The 20,194-nt window shown below is 42.6% G+C and overlaps 1 protein-coding gene across 1 annotated transcript in view; it reads right to left on the bottom strand.

Moving 5' to 3' along the window:
- Positions 1–2,027: 2,027 nt before the first annotated feature.
- LOC307248050 (sodium/potassium-transporting ATPase subunit alpha-1) overlaps positions 2,028–20,194 on the bottom strand; it is a 46,591-nt gene continuing 28,424 nt past the window's right edge. The window contains exons 10-23 of the mRNA XM_080024246.1: positions 18,564–18,872; positions 17,219–17,353; positions 16,706–16,898; positions 15,722–15,897; positions 15,463–15,599; positions 13,787–13,937; positions 12,184–12,352; positions 11,519–11,673; positions 10,828–10,951; positions 8,541–8,686; positions 6,203–6,333; positions 4,313–4,414; positions 3,527–3,618; positions 2,028–2,418 (exon numbers count right to left, since the gene is read on the bottom strand). Coding sequence (XP_079880372.1) covers positions 2,390–2,418; positions 3,527–3,618; positions 4,313–4,414; positions 6,203–6,333; positions 8,541–8,686; positions 10,828–10,951; positions 11,519–11,673; positions 12,184–12,352; positions 13,787–13,937; positions 15,463–15,599; positions 15,722–15,897; positions 16,706–16,898; positions 17,219–17,353; positions 18,564–18,872 — 2,049 coding nt within the window. The 3' untranslated portion in view covers positions 2,028–2,389. The remainder of the gene's footprint in view (positions 2,419–3,526; positions 3,619–4,312; positions 4,415–6,202; positions 6,334–8,540; positions 8,687–10,827; positions 10,952–11,518; positions 11,674–12,183; positions 12,353–13,786; positions 13,938–15,462; positions 15,600–15,721; positions 15,898–16,705; positions 16,899–17,218; positions 17,354–18,563; positions 18,873–20,194) is intronic.

The following is a 20,194-nucleotide window of genomic DNA, read 5'->3' as shown; positions in this document are numbered from 1 at the left end:
AACAGGTTTTATTCTACCAGAAGACAGTTGGATTAAACAAAGCACAGCGCATTAAAGGTCAAAACAAGTGACACGTAGGGCTGGGTTGTGTTTAAAAAGATATGATACCAATACCAGTACCCTTAAAGTGATACCGATACCGATAGTACTTCATTTGATGCCTTTTTTTCTACTATACCCATCATGTGAAAGGAAGCATTCAGTTGCATAAAATGCCACCACTCCACACAAATACATTTTAAAAGAGTTTATGTAATTGAAATATTTATCAAATAACTACACAAAACTGTACAGTGTACATAGGGAGTGCAGGCTATTTTTATTTTTTTTTGCAAAAAACCTGCAGGTGCAATGGAACTATCCAAACCTTCTTGTTTGGATATAATTTAAGTCAGATTCAAAGATTTGAACATTTGAGTTTATAGGTTCTATAGAATCAGAAAACACATTATTATTGTGAAGGCAGTTTTCTGATGATTTACAAAGTGCCATACAATAATTATGTTCCTTAAAATGGGTTAATAATCATGATCACAATATTGAGTAAAATAATCGTGATTATCATTTTAGCCGTAATCGTGCAGCCCTACTTCAGAATGATAACCACTGTCGTTTGCGGTGTAGGAAGCCCACCCACAGCCACAAACACCGCCCGATCATAGAATTACACTGTAACCAGGATGGGACAAATTAACTTCTGCAGCTACAAACTCCGGACCAGACAGCCAAAGCACACTCGTCCATTGAACTGTAACTAAGGGGCAGACTGCCCTGGACCCTGTGTATTTGCTGCCTACAGCTATATTTTTATTATATTAATATAGATTAGTAGAGAGTACATGCTGACATAACTACTTTGGATGGACATTTGTCAAGAGAAACACGCTCTGGGCAGAATATTGAGCAGTTTGAGTTCTTCCAAGTTTTAATAGAATAGAACAGTATTTGCTTGAGGCTGAGATTGTTTTCAGAAATGATGTGGGACACACAAAAATAAGCTGTTGGAAGTTCTGAGAAGTTTCACACCCTTGGATTCACGTCCAATATGGATTTAAAAATAAACATCTTGCAGCAATTTCAATGGAAATCACTCTCATTGTCTCAAAAATACTAATTGATTTTGTTAAAGTATATTAAGATACTCGATAGTATGGATGGATGCATTTTGCGTAGCTGTTTTTTCTGCATTTCCTCCATTGAAAACAGAGGAAATCAACACAAAAATTGTGCACAAAAAATACACTACAATGTCAGCCCCCAGTTCCTTGTACCATATAAGTTTCTTTTAATTACAATTTGTAGCCACCCTCACATTTAACAGGAAAAGTGAACTCAGATCTTTTTTTTTCCCTCTTAAATATCTTGGTGCACAGGGAACTTGAAACACTGTTTAGAGTATTTTTCTGCCCTTTATGGGAACAAACCACAGTTATGGCCGTTACAAACTTGATATTCTATTGCACAGTGCTCATTGCAGTTAAATTACATTATATATATATATAACAAGGCATGAAATAAACAAAGTGGCATACAGCCTTTAAAGCATTTATGGGACTGCACAGTATTTGTGGCACAATTTCAACGAAAACTGAAATTTCTGTAGATGATTACAAATTCGATGGAAAGTCTACACAAGCAACCATTGTCCACTGTCTTAGTTTTGATGAACAGTCTGCAGATCTGAGCAACCGACACCCAAGGATGAACAAGATATTCCTGTTAAAATCTAAACCCAGAAAACATAGACTGAACACGGCTCATTGTTCCAACAAAACCTGCGGGGGCTATACCGCTGTATTCTGCTGAAGGTCTATTAGAAAAACCCAAAAACATTTGAACAGGAACTACTGGATGTGTGAGAAAGGGCAGACGAAGTGATGGAGGAGGATGGAAAACAACGACCTCAATGTCTCAACTTGTTTATTCTCTGGCATTCCTCCAAACACACGAGCCCCACCCATCCAACCACGAGTACAGATTTCAGCCCCATGCTGCGGGACCCCGACGCAAACACCACAGGAGACGTGTCGTGGGACCTGACTCGAGCGCATTTTTTATTTGAACATTTATAACTGTTAAAAACATGTATAAAATTGGTCCTGTTTCAGAAACAAGGCACGCATAGTCATGTCAATGTTCGTAGCATTACTGTATATCATCACATTATCACCATTCCACCGTTCCGCCGTAGCGTTTGTCTAATAGTAGTATCAAGCATTCCCTAATAATATAAAAACACGTTCCAATCGTTTTGTTTGTTTGTTTGTTTGTTTCAGCTTCTCCACGGAGGTTAAATTTTGTTTTCAATTCGAGCAGCAAGACAAGTCATGCAAAAAAACAGGAAGTGGAGCGGAGGGCGTGGCCGTCCAGACGGGCGGGCGGGCGGCTCCTAGTAGTAGGTTTCTCTCTCCACCCAGCCTGGACACGGGAGAAAACAAACGCAAAGGAAAGGTGAATTACAATCACATACTGTGCACGTTTTGTTTCGCAATTGAGGCTGAAATAGCCATTGAACCAACAACCATTTAAACTGACATTGAAATGAATAAAAACTTCATAAAGGAGGGAGTGCTGGTTTACAGTAAGTATGACAGTTCTCTAATGTCCGATTTTAAACGACGAGAATTCCATAGAGAAGGCTTTTTGTGCTGTGGTGGCAACTTGGGAATTTGCTCCTGGCAAAGGTTTATGCTGCTTTTTTTCGCCGTAAAATTACAGGAATTGGCAAAAATGGCAAGTCAATTTCCTTTATTTTTCTACCATCTATAAAGAAAGATGATATGATTTTATTTTTTTATATCTTTTTATATTTTAGCAGCTGGAAATATTTTAGGGCTCAACTTTCTTCCGAACATTTGCTTGGGTTCCAGTAACTGATCACATAAATACAATTCAATTTCCCAAATACAACCGGTGGACAAGATTAAGCACACAAGCACTCGATTTGGGCATTTAATGTGGATTAATCTGTCATTTGCAAGCGCTCACAAAAATTGCGGTGATTGAATAAGGAAACGGAGTAAAATACAATAACCTACTTCTAAAATGAAAAACTGTTTTGCGCACCATCGCCGGCAGTGATCGGGGCGCAAAACAGGCGCTGCGGGGCTATTTTACATCCGGTCATGAAACATTCACACATACACCGCTAACGACTGCATCAGCCCCTCATCAAACCAAATCACTCGTAATAATGCTACTGAAGATCGTTTCAGAGAAAACACCCCCGGGGACGACGGGAATTAAAACACTGAAAAAAATGCGTTGTTAGGGGGCCAAGAAAAGAGATGAAAGGAGGGAGGGGGAAAAGGATTGGGATTAGAAAAGTAACAAGGGAAGAAAGAGGAAGTTAAAAGAGGTAACATGTGAAGAGAAATAAATAGAACCAGTGGAAATGGGGACCGTGAAGCTTCAGACAGAGTGGGGAAGAGAGAGAGAGCGAGAGAGAGAGAGAGAGAGAGAGAGAGAGAGAGAGAGAGAGAGAGAGAGAGCGAGAGCAATTAAAGCATCATGGCTGCCAGCTCACCTCCTGGGCTGCGTCTCAGGATCAGTTTGCGGATTTCATCATAGATAAAGATGAGCAGGGAGTAGGGGAAGGCGCAGAACCACCAGTTGGGTCTGGGACACACACACACACACACACACACACACACACACACACACACACACACACACACACACACACATACAAAGAGACATATCAGTAACCGTCGACAACTAACTCCCAAATGACTCCCCGGAGGCAGGACGGATCAACGTCTGCTCCAGAAAACTTCCGAACTGGATCCAACTCCACTAATGAGTCGATAAGAGGCCATGGTCAACAACTCGTTTATCAAAGTGTTCCACTTTAAAGAGTGGAAAAAGTCAAACTAAGGACATCAAAAATATACAGACATATAAGGGCGAATGTTGCAGCCAAGCCGGTGGTTATCACCAAGGAAGCCCCAGAGGGTGATGAGGTCTGCCACCGGCTGCCTGCACCTTACGCTGCTCACTACAAGGCTACTACAATTAAAGAAGGGTAAAAAATACTTTTTTACTATTACTAGTACGTCTAGTTGAGCTTCTGCCATGAAAAAGTCCCCCCCCCCCCCAAAAAAAAACTAAACTAACCTATTTACTGTTATTATCGGTGACCACTCAGAATAGAGTATTCCAGGGCCACAGCGGAATATGGTTCTACCTCAAAGGGTCCATTTAAGAGTTATTTAGTGTGATGTTCTGTGACTCCATGTTCAGTGTATATTCTACAAAATATATAAAATACCATATAATATCTAAAAGCCAAGTATGTGTGCGTGGTACTCACTTGAGAGGGTACATTCTGAGCGCCACGTCCATGCCGGGGCAGTAGGAGAGGAACGCTGCCAGAGCCGTCTCCTCAAACAGCCCGAAGATCAGGATCTTGTTCCTGAGGGAGACAAGAGATTGAGCACGTCTTCCCACTTTCCAACGCTACGCTACGATACGCTACGCTACGTCCGCCATCTGTTATCACGGCGAGTATCAGAAAACAGATTAGGGATGGAGGATCCGGAGTGTTCGATTTTAAGCCCGCGAACCGCCGCCGTCGGCCTGAAATTTCCTGCGAGAATGACCTCAGGAAGCTTAGGTTTGAAGATAGGGCGATTAGGAAAACAAACCGTGTGCCGAAAACACACTGGTTAAAATGTCCTCATTATCTTCAAGGTCAACTCCGACTAATTTAACTTCCTGTTTTCCCCCTCCAAGCCGTTCCTTGACCAAAAATGGTAATTAGGTTGCGGTATGCAGCATTGACAACCAGTGATGTTGCTTATGCTAACGCTAACAACACGAACCCATTACGTTCCAACGCTTGGTCGCTAGCTAGCATCAACAACACTAAATTCAATGTAGTTCAATTAAAACTAAAATGTTTTCGGTGGAGGATTCTCCATATAGAATGTTGACCTGCTCAAGTGGTCAAAATTTAGAAATGTTGCTGCTAAAATCAAAACATTTTCAAAATTTCTGGCAGTGACGAACCATCATAGTTCAGTTATTATTATTATTATTTTTTTTTTACATTTTATTCAGCTTAAAAATCTTTAAAATGCAAAAAAGTAAAACATTTATACTGGAGGGGCCCTGAAGCTCCACTGAATGTAACAGCAGAAAAATGTACCGAGTTGACCTGGACTGATTCTTCTGAAGATGGAATCTGAGTGTAACGGGATGACAATTCACAATTTTTATTTTCCTCTTAGAGCAACACTATGTTACTTTTTTTTTTTGACCTTAAAATAGCAGCTTTTAAAGCACTCTGACGGTACTGACTTGTAATATGGAGAATGTAGCTCTTTCATTCCCACCCAAACCCTGAACATCTGTTCTTGCGCTATTAACTTCTTTGATCGGGTTCAAAACCACAGGGAAAGTGTGTTATGCTCTACAGCACTACGTCACTTTCTTTATGTTTGGCTCCGCTAATTACCCCTTTTTTTGCCTGGTTAAAATTTATAATAAGAAAATTAAAAGAAAGATTAAAAAAAAAAAATGTATAAACTTGCCGGCCCAGGCCTAATGTCAGAGCTGAAAAAAAAAGATATTCTGGGCAGCGAGCCAATGACACTAAAAAAAAAAACCACAACCTAAAAGGGTTTTTTCCAGGCCAAAGTAAACACATGCTGTCCTTTGAAGTTCTTCATGGGACAGCGAAGGAAAAAATAAATATGAATACTTTGGGGAAAGCAGAGGGACATTCAGCTGTTTGGGACGAAATGAAGCAGCTGGCTCTTTCCAAAAACACAAAAACATCTGAAAATCGGTTCCGCCGCGTCCTGTCACCGTGACGAGAGAAATGTCTCATCCGTGTGAGGGTTTTTCCTTTTTATTCAAGTTGAGTAACACGCCACACGCACACACACACACACACACACACACACGCGCGCGCAATAGTGTCATCTCCAAAAAGTGTTAAAGCTGGAAGCCTGCGTTTAAAATATTTCGAGACCAGGCCGATATATCAGTATTGTGATAGGAGACTAGATATAGTCTAGGATTGTGTTCATTGTAATATTGTGTAGTCAAAGAGTTTCCTGAACCTGATAGACCGTTCTAGATGTTCTACTCAATGGTCATAATATCCAGATTACTAATTTTCTTTCTCAAATATTTATCTTGAGTGTAAAAATGTATGTAAAGATTCCATGTTCTAAAAGAAATAAGGGGAACTCACTTCATGCCCTGCTGGAAGACAGAGTTCCTGCGGGTCTTGCAGATGATCAGGTCGGCCCACTGCACGATGACGATGCTGGCAAAGAACGCCGTGTGGCAAGTGAACTCCACGATCTTCCTCTGCTCGTAGGTCTGCAGGGAGGTCAGAGCAGGAGAAAACTGCATCAAACATCGCATAATATTATACATACATCCACAAGGATCCACAAGCAATTTGCTTGCCCGCCGGCTGCACCGCAGCGCAGAGCCGGAGGGAGCGAGCGGACAGGGAGAGGAAACACGGGTGGAGAACGTTCCTTCTCGGGTGGCAGAGAGTGTGGGACTGGTTGAAAATGATCATACTGATTTCATAACTTGAGGGTTAGGGTTACAGCGTCTGGGGACGAGGGCTCCGTCAGCGGAGGGAACAGAGAGCGGTTGGGAGACGGGGAGCGAAGCATTGGTTGAAAGAGAAACAGATTTTGCTGCCTAGTCTCACGTGATATTTGACTCCATACGGAACTTTTCCGTAAAGAAGGCTATGTAGGAACGACTACCTACTGCCTTTGCCGGATATCTTTTATCCAGCAATGTTACGGATCCATGTGGGAAAGGGGCTTAAGACAACAAGCGACAGAGATTAAGACAAATACCAGGCGGCGCCAAGAGGAGATGGGGGTAGACGTGTTCTGCTCCTACATTGTTTTCCCCTCACACCTCTGGACCCCCTGCTGTTGTTAAACAGCCGGGGACCCTGCCAAATCACAGACACCGTGACTGTGGGTGGTTCTACAAAGACATTTGCATTCTACAGCTCTATGTCCCCACTAAGAGCAAGATTGGACTAAAGTTATGTCTTAAAGCAATGTGTAATCACTAATGTTTTTTTCTAGGTAATTTTGTGAAGAACGATACTATTCTCGAGTTTGACAGACGAGAAATTACAAAATTCTAATGTGACTGTTAAATGTTATTAAGCTGTCGTCCCACTTGTTGAGCTTGGACTCTTCCGAGTGTCCACAGACAGGACCTGACTAACTTGTTAATATGTCTGGTTAATGCTCCGAACTCGTGAATTACATTATGTATCACCTGTTTTCGTTTTAGAAGCGCTCTGCATGTAAGGCCCACATATTATCCTCAGGCGAGTAAGAATAATCCACACGCTATTAAAATGCTATGCAGTCCGCCAATTGTGCCCATATGACACTAATGTTGTGGCCGCTTGGAAACACGATATGGACTTACTTCCGCTCGGTTAAACATTTATTTTTGTGTGCGATTTTTTTTTTTTTAATCTCAAGATTTAATAATCTAAGATTTAGATTAGATTTAAGAATCGAATACCTGTATCAAATGATTGAACGACAATTACAAATTCAGAGTAGAACCGGGAGCTTGAAATTACACACGCCATAAGGAACGCCTTCTTTCTACAACGGACCAATGGATAACCCCTCAACCAATGGCCGTCAGAGGAGCTCACTTCCGGTTCCGCTCCCTCGAGTCAAACAACACAAGTGAAGAAGCCATTGTATCCCAGTCCTCTTCATGGAGACTCCAGCCTCTCCTGACCATTTTTACCTGGAAACTTTACTTTCCTTGGCGCTTTGCCATGCGGCCTTCTTTGTTATCATTTTTCTGAAACCACGTTTCCTGCGCCATGACTCTGCCAGGTTGTCGAGATCATCTGAGACACTTTAATACTTTTAAACAGTTTGCTTCCTACCTCAACCGGTGTGGAGCCCCATGAGACACCGGTTATGGAGTTATTTTTGGATAAGACGCCAAACTACAACACGTCAACCCCCGGAGGATCCCAGCCAAACACCATCGCGTTTTGGACAAAATAATACGTGGGACTCTGTGATATTATAAGGGATCTAAGATGAGGCTACACTCAATCAGGTGCCAAACCAATGGTGACCCAGGAAGAGACAAAACCAGTAAGCTCAGGACTCTAGTAAGCTCATGGCGATGTGATGTTTGTTTTGGCACGGCGAGTTCTTTATTTTCATTATTCAGCTTCATGTGAGTTAGCTGCGTACCTTTACTCATTCCAATGCAATCCTTGCAATTCAATCTATAGCTCATACTTCCCCCCTCACATAACACCCCTACCACTCCCCTTGTGTTTTGTAAACTTTTATCAGCTTATTGAATTAATTTATTATAAATTAACATTTCTTGTTTGATTAAGATTCAGTTTGAGAAGTTCTGATTGGAGGACACGCGATCCTGGAGAACAGGGACCTTAATCGCCACGCACGCACACGCACACGCACACACACACACACACACACACACACACACACACACACACACACACACACACACACACACACAACATTTCCACTGACCCACTGCTGTCCATAGCTGTCCTCCAGGTCATTGATGTACTTATTGTCCCAGTCCACCCGGATGCCCAGCAGTGTGGAGGGGAGGAAGCCGTTCTCCGCCAGGATCACAAAGTAGGTAAAGAACCCAGCAAGGGCCTGGATCATACCTGGACAGTGGGAAAAAAATGATCAGTATTATAAACAACACATATAACCCAAAAATGTATTTTATTTACACAAAAGTTAAACTGAAAATTTTTTCATAAACAATAACTAATGAAATAAACGGTGAACCAGAAAGATGAACCTAAAGATAAGGAAAAACAAGGAAATATATACCAAACATAATGATAAACAACAAATATAACCTAAGAAATATCAGAAAAACAAAGATATGATATAAAAATGAGCTTCAATAAAATTAGCTCTTAAACCTTTTGTACTGACCCGTTTTGCCCACTTGTGTGCAGGAGCAAAATTTTGATTTCATTGGTGATAAAACAACTTTTTACATATTGTGCTCAGACTTGATTTAATGGGCGTTTGGCTCTGGGAAGAAGGTCTCTGACAAGTGAAAAGGTCAGGCCTATTCTGGGCTTCATTAACCAAGAGGGAGGAATCAAAGGCCAGAGGCGCGTACATATGCGTGCGCGCACACACGCACACGCACGCACACACACACACACACACACTTTACTTATCGTACCAGCAGTAACTCAAAACATAATTGGCTCAATACCCTATAAATAAAAAGGTTGAGGAGTGAAGGAAAAATGTTTTACTCTGGTTCTCATTGGGATAATTGGGGCTTTATATTAAAAGGATAGGTTCGTTTTTCCTTCAACCCAGGTCTTTTTAAAATGTTGGTTTCTATTATTTCTAACCGTTCAGGGCAACAAGCTCGCTCAATGCTTTACTTTTAAGAAACTCTACCACTTTGCTGCAAATTCTAACTTCTGTGCGTAAATGCAGTCCAGTGGGGCAAACGTTTAAAATAAACGTTACATTTCCTTTCAAAACTGGAAGCTCATTATATTCACGTGTCAGAGCATTTTTTTAAATTAGAATTTTTCTGAATAGCAGGATTTAAAACTATAGTGGAACTTTGACTTACGAGTTTAATTTGTTCCGTGACAGAGCTCGTAATTCAATCTGCTCGTATAGCAAATCAATTTTCCCCATTGAAATGAATTGAAATGCCATCAATGCGTTCCAGCCCCCCAAAAAACACCTCAATTTTTTTCTGTTACATGTTTTTAAATGAAACAAAATGTATTTATAAATAACAAATATTGTATAAAAACATAATAAAACATAATAAAAGAGAATGTAAAGAAATAAACTGGTTTCAAAAAGTGTATTTACCTTGGAGATTAGACGACTTAGACTAACGGAAGATGCTGGCCGAGGTGGAGGGTGGAGGAGATAGGCGGAGGAGCTGTTTTGTTTTGTGCTTTTTCGGTCGCTTTTGTTTGTTGCTACACTTTATTGCTGAACTTAATTGCTAGAATTTTTTTTTTAATTTTTTCCCCTCAATTCACTTTCGCTTAACTTAAAAAAAAAATAGCCAATTCCATTACATGCACACCTTGCTCATGTTTTTCTATGATTTCATACTTTAATTCAATGGACATCATCCGCTGCTTCTTCGCAGCACTTACTTTTCTAGGACCCATGGATAGAAAAAAACGTAACTGCACAAAAAGCACAAAACACGAGCACAAAACACAAAAGAGGCGCTTTCACGGTCAGGTAACCACGTGAAGTGAAGGAGTGAGACGCGGGATGCTGGCCGGATTCGCTCGCCACGCCACGAGCGGCGGCACCTGAAGCTCGCTCCTCGTAACTCACATTTTTGCAAAAAAAAATTAAAAAAAATAAAAAAATCGACGAAACGACGGCTTGTAACTCGGAAAACTCGTATGTTAGTGCACTCGTAAATCAAGGTACCACTGTACTACCTGCAATCGCCACAGTAAATCCAGAACGTAACATTGGCTACTGCAGGCTTCCAGTAGGAAGTGACGCAACTCTGTTTCTAGTCCCTTTTGTTAGCGCAGATGTAGCCAAAAGAGGCAATAAAACCCAGAAAAACCTGCTAAAATGCACTGTTTGGGATTTGCATTTTTTCCCCATTATAACATATTAAGAGTGTCCAATGTTATTGTGAGTTCCGTTTTCGAAAAGGAGATTCAACGTCTTTGACGTCTAAATGTTTGCCTCATTGGACTGCAGTAAAGCAACCTGCCCTTTAAAGAAAGACGCCTTGCTGTGGGGAAACATGAAAGTACAAATCTAATCAACTTACCGATCTGTCCGTAGGCTATACTGATGAGCCTCTCATTGACCAGTTTATCCGTTTTGGGGTTTCTGGGCTGTCGCTTCATGATGTCACTCTCAGCTGCTTCGTAGGCCAGAGAGATGGCAGGGACCTGGGAGAGAGGACAACACCATTGACAGCAGGTTTTAAATTAAAAAACAAGTGAATAAAATATAGTGGAAACCACTTATAATGATCACAGTTACAGTGATCAACCTCTTATATGGATAAAAAAAACCAACTTGGAACAGAGTTCAAGCAGTGTTAATTTTGGGTCTTTTCATACATGACAACATATACTTTACTCTAATGAGACTTTGCAACTCTGTAACCCATCTGCAGTAGCAGCGCTACGCTGGGGCTTGCCAGTGCTATAGCCCCGTCAGGATTTTGCATAACACTGGCGCAGCCCCCTCGGACATAAATACGTAATGGAGAGGGAGCGAGCTCTGCTGCAGGTCCCTGTTTCTTAAAACAAATAAAAAGTGTGTTTTTATTTTAAATGTATTTATTTTCCTCCATTTCCTAATTGAATGGAAAAAAAAAAAAAAGCAAACATGAATCCCGTGTCAGGCTCCGCAAAGCCATTGATACCATTAGATGGCAATCTGCATGAGAAATAAAAAAATAAAAAAATACATTAGGTTATAATAATCATCTGCTCATAATCGACGCTCACCATGTCGGTTCCCAGGTCGATGCAGAGGATGGTGACGGTTCCCAGGGGCAGTGGGATGTTGGCGATGATGAAGAGAAGGAAGGGCGTGATCTCAGGAATGTTACTGGTCAGGGTGTAGGCGATGGACTTCTTCAAGTTGTCGAAGATCAGACGACCTACAAAGCAAGAGGAAATAATCAGTGACGTAAACAAACAGACTAGTCATCATTACTAGGGTTGTGACAGTATCACTTATTTCCTCAACGCGGTGAAAAGCAACGTATTGCCGCGTTTGACATTTTTTTTAGAAGCTTGCAAAAATGCACAGGGATAATATTTCAATGAGGAATTATAAATAAGGGGAATCATAAATATATTTCTGTATGTATAAAATCATCCACGTCCGGATACGGATGCGAACATGGCTCTCCGTGCACCTTGATCGCGGACAGCTGTGCGCCGTTCATATTTGCATTGAACAGCTGAATCCAATTCGACTGACAAAATTCTGGGTCGAGTGCAAGCCCTAGAAATATTTCAATTATATAATATATAAATAATAATTATATTTATAAATATAATTATATTTTCAAAGTGATTGAAGAAAATGCATGCTGGGTTCTAACTTGTTAGAAAATATTGGTGTTTTGATTCCAGCCACGACCTTTGCTTCATCCGATACCCACCTTCCTCCACTCCGGTGACGATGGAGGCAAAGTTGTCGTCGAGGAGGATCATGTCGGCCGCCTGCTTGGAGACGTCAGAGCCGGCGATCCCCATGGCAACGCCGATGTCCGCCTTCTTGAGAGCGGGAGAGTCGTTCACACCGTCACCTGTCACCGCCACAATGGCTCCCTGCAGGAGGAGAGAGCAGAGGAGAGGGTTACTGAAGGAAACGTCAGCGTGTGTCGGAGAGAGAGAGAGAGAAAAAAAAAAATATATATATATATATATATATCAAAGGAGGATAATAGAATAGGAAACTGCAACGTCACCTCCTAAACTTTACATAAAAGGATAGGTTTCGCTGTTTTTCAACCCGGGTTCCCATCATTGATAACTGTTCATAGCAACAACCTCACTCAACACTTTACGATTGAGAAACCCACCACTCCGCTGCAGCTCCTCACTGCGTGGGCAGAGGTTTAAGCCTTAAATACTCACAATGTAGTCAGGGAGTCCGTAGATGTTATAGAAAAAGGAGTGGGGGGGGGGAAACTGTACAATTTATCAGGTTTGTCATGGCTTTATTGACTCTTCTGGCTATATCTGCACAAATCTAGGAGAATAGAAAGAGGAAGTTGCTGTGCTTCCGACTGGCAACCCACTGTAGCGTTCAGCTCTGGATTTACTGTGGTAATCACAAAAAGTTTCAATCAAATGTGATTTATCAAATCATGTATGAAAAAAACAACACTAAAGGCATGTGTGAGTAGAATGCAATTTTCCTGATTTCGGAAAAGGAGATTAAACTTGTTTTTTTTAAGCCTTAAAAGTTTGCCCCATTAGATGGCATTTAACCAGAGTGAGAAGCTGCAGCAGAGTGCCTTTTTTATAGTAAAAGATTTAGTTATAAATGAGGGGAACCAACATTTTTAATAAGGCCTGGGTTGAAAAATAGCGAAGCTATCATTTCAGACAGACGCAGCCCTGTGACGGATATGCATGACTGAATTTAGGTAGTCAGTGTTCATTTATTCATAACAGACCAGGGAACGCTGTCTACGTCTACTCTGTCTCTGCAAACCAGAATTATTAAAACGATGGCCGTACCAAAGATTTGGACGTGGATTTAGCAGTTGTGGTTAAAGAACAAATACATTTTTCTCTCTTTTTGGAGAAGGATGTGGTGGGATATTTAACATGTAACAGAGAGGCGTTCCTAAAAATCTATATTTTAAGGAGACGTCCACACACTTATTCCACTGCAAACTTCTCATTAACACAAGAGAATAGTTTAAACAACCTTGTATTTCCACAAAAAGCTATCATTTGTCTTTTTTTTTTTTCTAGTTCAGACCCTCATCAAGTTACGGGCTGTTTCAACGGTCATTCCACATCTTTTCCCCCCACATATTTAAAAATGATCACCCCTTCTATATTTCTAGCTCATCAACAATGCCTATGTTTTCTGTACAACTCGCCGGGAGTGATGAGCAGTAGAGCCTGGATGCCAAACTCAAATGATGCCTTCCAGCCCCCTTGGAAAACCTTCATTTGGGGAACCCTCCAAACGATATGGGAGCTTAAAACACATAACATTGTTTGGATGGAGTGAAGCGGTCTTACCTGTCTCTGGCATCCCTCCACAATGATGAGCTTCTGCTGTGGGGATGTTCTGGCGAAGACGATCTCGGTGTGGTACTGCAGGATGTCGTCAAGCTGCTCTGGGGACAGATCCTTCAGGTCTCCGCCATGGACCACGCAGGCCTTAGCGTCTCTGGACAGGACATTTTTATTATTACTATTATTTATAATATAATATTTGGGTTTCAGTTGCAACACTGATTTATAATAATAATAGCTTTATTTATATAGCACCTGTAAAAACAGTCTACAAAGTGCTTTGACAGATGAAAATAAAGCCAAGTCGAGAGGCCCTGAGAGAAAAGGCACGGTCACCTTTAGTTCTAAGTCTAGACCTTGGAACAGCCAGGAGGGCCCCGCCTGAGGATCTAAAGCTGCGTACTGGCTCATATGGGGTCAACATATCTTATGTAGCTTGGAGTCAGACCCAGACGTGCTCACTAAGAGATTAGTTAAATCTTAAAATCGACTCTACACGGAACAGGAAGCCATTGGAGCAAAGCCAGGATTGGGGTGACGTGTAGTCTATTGGAACGAGTGAGTAGCCGTTTGGTTGATGCCAGAAAGGAGGGTGGTAGTCTGGTCGTGAGAAAATGAGGGTGTGGATTACTATTTCCATGTCACTGTGTGATAGCATTGGTTTGATTCTTGAAAGGGTTCTCAGTTGAAGGAAGCAGCACTGGGACTGGACAATTTTTTTAATTTGTTGTTCAAAGTTTATGTCATCAGTCAAATAGTACTACCAAGTTTCTGGCAACAGACTTCACATTTGTGGACAGAGTGCCAGGGCCACTCAATTTGATGGGTTGAATTTGGGGGAGTGAACAGTATGATTTCTGATTTTGAATTATTGAGCTGAAGAAAATTCTGTGCCATCCAACAGTTGATATCATTGAGAGAACCTACAACTGCAGCTGGGCTGTCTGGGTCACCAGGTCCCAGAGGAAGGTATATCTGTGTGTCGTCTGCGTAGCAATGAAAAGAGACATTGTGTCTTTGGATAATTTGGCCAGGACGCAGCACATAGATTCAAAATAAAACTGGACCTAAAAAAGACCCTTGCGGTACACCACAGGTAATGTGTGTTGTAGAGGATGGGTCGTTACCTATGGAGGCTGCGAAGGTCCATTCTAAAAGGTAGGAAAAAAAACAGGCAAGTGCAGTGTCCTTGATGCCAACACGGGTGTTAAGACGGTCAATTAAAATGGCGTGAGCTACAGTGTCAAAGGCTGCACTTAGATCTAAAAGAATTAAAATTGCACTACCCCTCTGATTGGCTGCTAAAAGGATATGGTTGGTTACTTTGAGGAGGGCAGTTTCTGTACTATGTAAAGCTCTAAAACCAGACTGGGATGTCTCAAAGATGTTATTATGACACATAAAAGCCAAAAGCTGGGTTGATACAACCTTGTGGAGTGGAGTCCTCTGTGGACGATGGTTAGGAAAGATTTCCATTTAGCTTCTTATTGAACAATGTCCATAGACAACCTTTACAAACCCAACATAGAGTTTTCCTGAAGGTTAAGTAACATGACGGTCAAACGAGGACAAAAGGCCAAAGTAAAGGGAAAGAAAATACATTCAAAACCATGAGATCTGGGATAAACCAGGTGGAATTTAGTGTTATTGTGTTTAAGCTATCCTTGTGGAGCTTGTACCTGGGGTTGACCTCGTTGATTGGGATGTTGAGGCGAGCGGCGATGTCCTCCACGGTTTCGTTGCCCTCAGAGATGATGCCCACACCCTTTGCGATGGCCTTGGCTGTGATTGGATGATCACCTGTCACCATGATTACCTGGAGGAGGGTGGATGGGGCTTTGTTAATTTGGAGCTCATCGATAGGAAAGACATTTGCCAAGATAGAAAAAAAACAAAACAAAAATAAATAAATAAATAAAATTTAAAAAAACCACACACCTTGATTCCAGCGCTCCTGCACTTGCCCACGGCATCCGGGACGGCGGCGCGGGGCGGGTCGATCATAGACATGAGGCCGACAAAGCACAGCTTCTCAGTGGGGAAGTTCACCTCTTCAGTGTCAAAAGCAAAGTTCTCTGGGAACTGATCGTCAGGAAGGTTGAAGTGGCAGAAACCTGGAGAGGCAGCGAGGACGGCATTAGAGGGGTTAGCTTGTGATGTAGTAAGGGCACAGCTGCTTTGGAAAACTCAAGCCACAACATGTCGAGCGGCCTTAGTGGCCAGAACAACGTTTAACCCCGCCTGCACCAATGCAAGTGAATGGAGGATGGGCAATAATTAAGATAAATGTTCAATAAATGATGCGTAGCTTGCGGGGCCAGTTCTGTCAGACAACTTGCCTATTTAAGCAGCTAGTCCCCCCTGCTCTGTCTGCTTTGCTGCTTTCCCTCCACCTCCCCTGCATCCACCAGTTGGGCTCTACTCTTTTACACAATGGTGGGATTGAAGCTCATCACTCCTATATGATTGATGAATGACATATGATTAGTAGTAGAGCCCAGATGCCAAACTCTAACAATGTAAGATAAAAAAAAAATAATTTGAATAATTTGTGAACTGACTTGTAATATGGAGAGGTGGAATACGGAGAGGTGTAAAAGTGCAATTGCGCTCAGAAACTATAGGGGCACCAGATCCCAATAACAAAAATTGCTGCTTTATTATCTCTCTCAATAAGCATTTGAAAAAAAAAAATCTATTTCCAAATGCTTGGGGCTTGGCCAGGCCTGGGGGTGAGTTGATTGACAGATGTCACTGAGAGCCTTCACACTTCGGAGAGGCGTGGAACATCATCCTAGTACTTCTTGCATACTCCTTGATGCACAATACGGTTCAAGACATCCTAAATAGTACGTGACTTCGGGTTTTTGGGCTGTCGTCTCCTCATTGACTCAGCATCAACATCACCATGCTCCTCCTCACCCAGCACTCTCTCTCCCAGTCCTCCCAGCTCCAGGTAGGCGTTCTGGAAGGCGTCCTTCATCTCCTCGTCCAGCGGCTGATCCTTGCCCTGGATCAGGATGGTGGAGCAGCGGTCCAGGATCCTCTCTGGAGCTCCCTTCATCACCAGCAGGTGCTTGGTCTCGCCCTCGTGAGAGTTCTTGTGGATGGAGAGCTATAAAACATGCAAAAGAGATTTTTTTTTTTGTGTTTTGATGACTTATAATTATAGTTAAAGTACTAAAATCAGGAATGACTACTTAATAGGGCTGCTCCCGGAAAGTCAACGAATCGGAAAACATCGTAAAATAAAATAAAATAACCTACATCTGAAATAAAAACAAACTGTTCTGGTGCACCGATCGCGGGCACGTGCATCATCAGTACTGTCTGAGAGGGAGACAGGTGCGTAAAATGCACCCCAATCGCTCTTGTGGTCACTTTCCAATTGAAATCTAATTTGCCATAAGCCCCGTCATGCGTCCCACATCTCACCTGGTACTTGTTGGTGGAGTTGAAGGGGATCTCTGCGATCTTGGCACTCTTGTCTCTCATTTCCTGGACCGAGCCACAGCACAACTCGATGCACTTCAGCAGTGCTGACTCAGACGCATCGCCCGCAACGTCTCTCTGGGGATTTAAGATTTTTTTTTTTAAAACATCAATGACCAACATTTTTTATTGATACGTCATTCGGAGTCGTCTCGTAACCGGGCACATCACATTGTATGCAAACTACTACGGCTGACCACACACACACACACACACACAATTTTTGTTGTTGTTATTGGCAATTTTCTTTGAATATCTCAGTGTTTTATTGGTCATTTTCTCTGTATAATTGGAAAGTGATGTTTATTGGATATTTTCTTGGAATATGGCTTTTTTTAATCTACATTTTCTTTGAATAGCTGACCATTTAAAATTAAATTGCACTCGGCCAAATAAACTCAAATTCAGATTCTGATTGATGGAAAAAACACACTAATATTTTACTGAACACCATCAGGATCAGGGTGGTTGGTAAAGTCTAGGCTTGGGTGATTGGACAAACATATCGGCAACCGGCGATTTTGGAGATTTTTGTCCTTTTCTTTTGCTTATTGAATGACCTGTAAAGCGCAATTCAAAGCGTGCACGAATACCAGCTGGTATTCCGCGTCGCCGCTTTAACCACGTCCGTCAGTTTTCATGCCGTCTGAAGAAATCCTCAAAAAGAAGAAATAAATCACCGCAAAAAATGTTTCCAGGCCATTCTGAAACGGGGCTCTCTTTCTCTCTTCTTTTTGATTTGGTTCAGTTTGGTTTGGTGCTCCTTAAGTTTTCAGTAGGGAGCACCAGGGCTACTAGTGTAAAAAGTTAGACTGGTGCCCTGGGAAAAAAAAAAAAAAAAAGCCTAATTAAGCGATTGTTCTAACCCAACCTCTGCAATGCGGCCGGTGAGACCCAGTGCTCCGTTTGCAAAGATGGCAATTTCTTATTTTTCGTCCGGTTTAAAACCAAAATAACTCCATATCAGGGTTTTGATTTTGTATTCTTTTTCCCAATGAGCGCTTCCATAATTGCATCTGCTCAAAATCCATGTTCCACCCAAGCAGCCCGGCACGCGCTGCAGATTCTATGCTTCAGGCCCGAGCACCCACGGGAAAAATGCAGAGGGAGGGGGAGACAGGGGCGCATGGAGAGGCATGATCCGATCCGCTCCCTGCCAACCCCCTCATGGCGAATAAATCAACAGTTGTTGGGCTGACAGTGGCTGGAAGGAAAATTTTGACATATCGCCAAAACCTAGTAAGGGCGGTGTATGGTAATTCTAAATCTGAATGGCGGTCATGGTCACCTTAAGGATGGGCAAGTTGGACTGCTCTGCCAGGAACACGGCTCGGTTGCACAGGCCGGCGACGCGGGCCAGGCCGGCCCATGTGGCGGAGCTCCTGTCGAAGGAGGTCCCGCTCTGGTTCTCGGTGGTGTCGGCCTCGTGGATCTGGTTGTCGAACCACATGTGGGCCACGGTCATCCTGTTCTGGGTCAGGGTGCCGGTCTTGTCGGAACAGATGGTGGAGGTGGAGCCCAGAGTCTCCACGGCCTCCAAGTTCTTCACCAGACAGTTCTTCTTGGCCATACGCTTGGCAGTCAGGGTCAGACACACCTACAGAGTAAGACGGTTCGTGTTAGCCAAAATAACCATCAAGTCATTGATGAAGGATAAATAATCCACACAATAGTAATTCTTTGACACGTCACTACAATAACAAGATAAAACAGATAGAAGCTTACAAAATGCACAGGGATAACATTTCAATGGGAAATTATAAATAAGGGGAATCATAAATATATATGCGTGAATCGTCTGCGTCCAGACACGGACGCGAACATAGCTCTTTGTGCAGCCAATCGTTAACTAAAAACAGTGTGGGGACGGGGCATGACTCATAGTAGTTACGATTATTTTCTGTGCATAACGCATGGAGAGGGGGTGAACCTTACCGCTTAAAGACCCGGTCCGAGGAACAGAACTCGGTCAGTTAGTGAGGAGTACCTGTATTCCCATTGAACAGCCGAATCCGAATCGACTGACAGAATTCTGAGTCAGGTACAGTGCTAATTAATTGTGACACGTCAGGAAATATGAAATGGACAAGATAAAACCAAATTTGTCCCCTGCCAAGGTCCAAGAAACTAGCGATTGTGTCCAATAGCTAATGTTCCGTCTCTTAAGCTGCTTCACACATGCACTGTAAACCTGAAATTATATGGCCATTACCCGGAGGAGCAGTATGTGTGAACGCAGATGTCGGAATCATTTGACCCAGACTTTACCCAGCCAGCACCCTAGTACGAAGTCTGGACGGGTAATGTCCGATTGAGCGGTTTGTGTGAACAGAGCAGGTAATTGTCCGGATGATTCACATCGAGCGAGTAGGCGTGTCACATGTTGATGACATCTCTATCATGCGCCAGTTATTTACCTTCGTGGGGATCTTTGTGCACGGAGGGTAGCTGCTGCAAAGGCTTTGGAAGATTTAAAGATTAAATTATCTATTAGCGATCTACTCCATGGATCACGACTGAGATTGATGAGACTATTTTTGAAAATGTTTTATCCACCAGGAAAAATCCGAGCATTAAAATGGTGTAAGTGCAATTTACCGTGTTCTGAAACTGGAGGCGAGAGAGGGGATAGGGGGCAGAGGCTCTTGCCCTCTGCTCAGCGCTGTTGAGAAACTACTCCGGATCTCACTTCCCTGCTCTATAGTCCTGTACAGAAACTTTAAAAGGGGCAGGTGCTCCGAAAAATGGGCCCCCAGCTCTGGTTCAAGGCGTTTTGCCGCTCTGGGCAAACAGAGCAGCACAGCAGAGCGCAGATCACTGGGAGACGCCCCATCCGGGCCCCCGTGATCTGCACTCCGCTGTGCATACATTGCAGCCCCCCCCCACCGCACTTGCGTGCCGCTCTATAGTATAATATAA

Source organism: Zeus faber (genome assembly GCF_960531495.2).
Source record: "Zeus faber genome assembly, chromosome: 2".
In the NCBI taxonomy this organism is placed as follows: Eukaryota; Metazoa; Chordata; class Actinopteri; order Zeiformes; family Zeidae; genus Zeus; species Zeus faber.
Note: the sequence above shows the minus strand (reverse complement) of the source record. Positions and strands in the feature narration are given on the sequence as shown.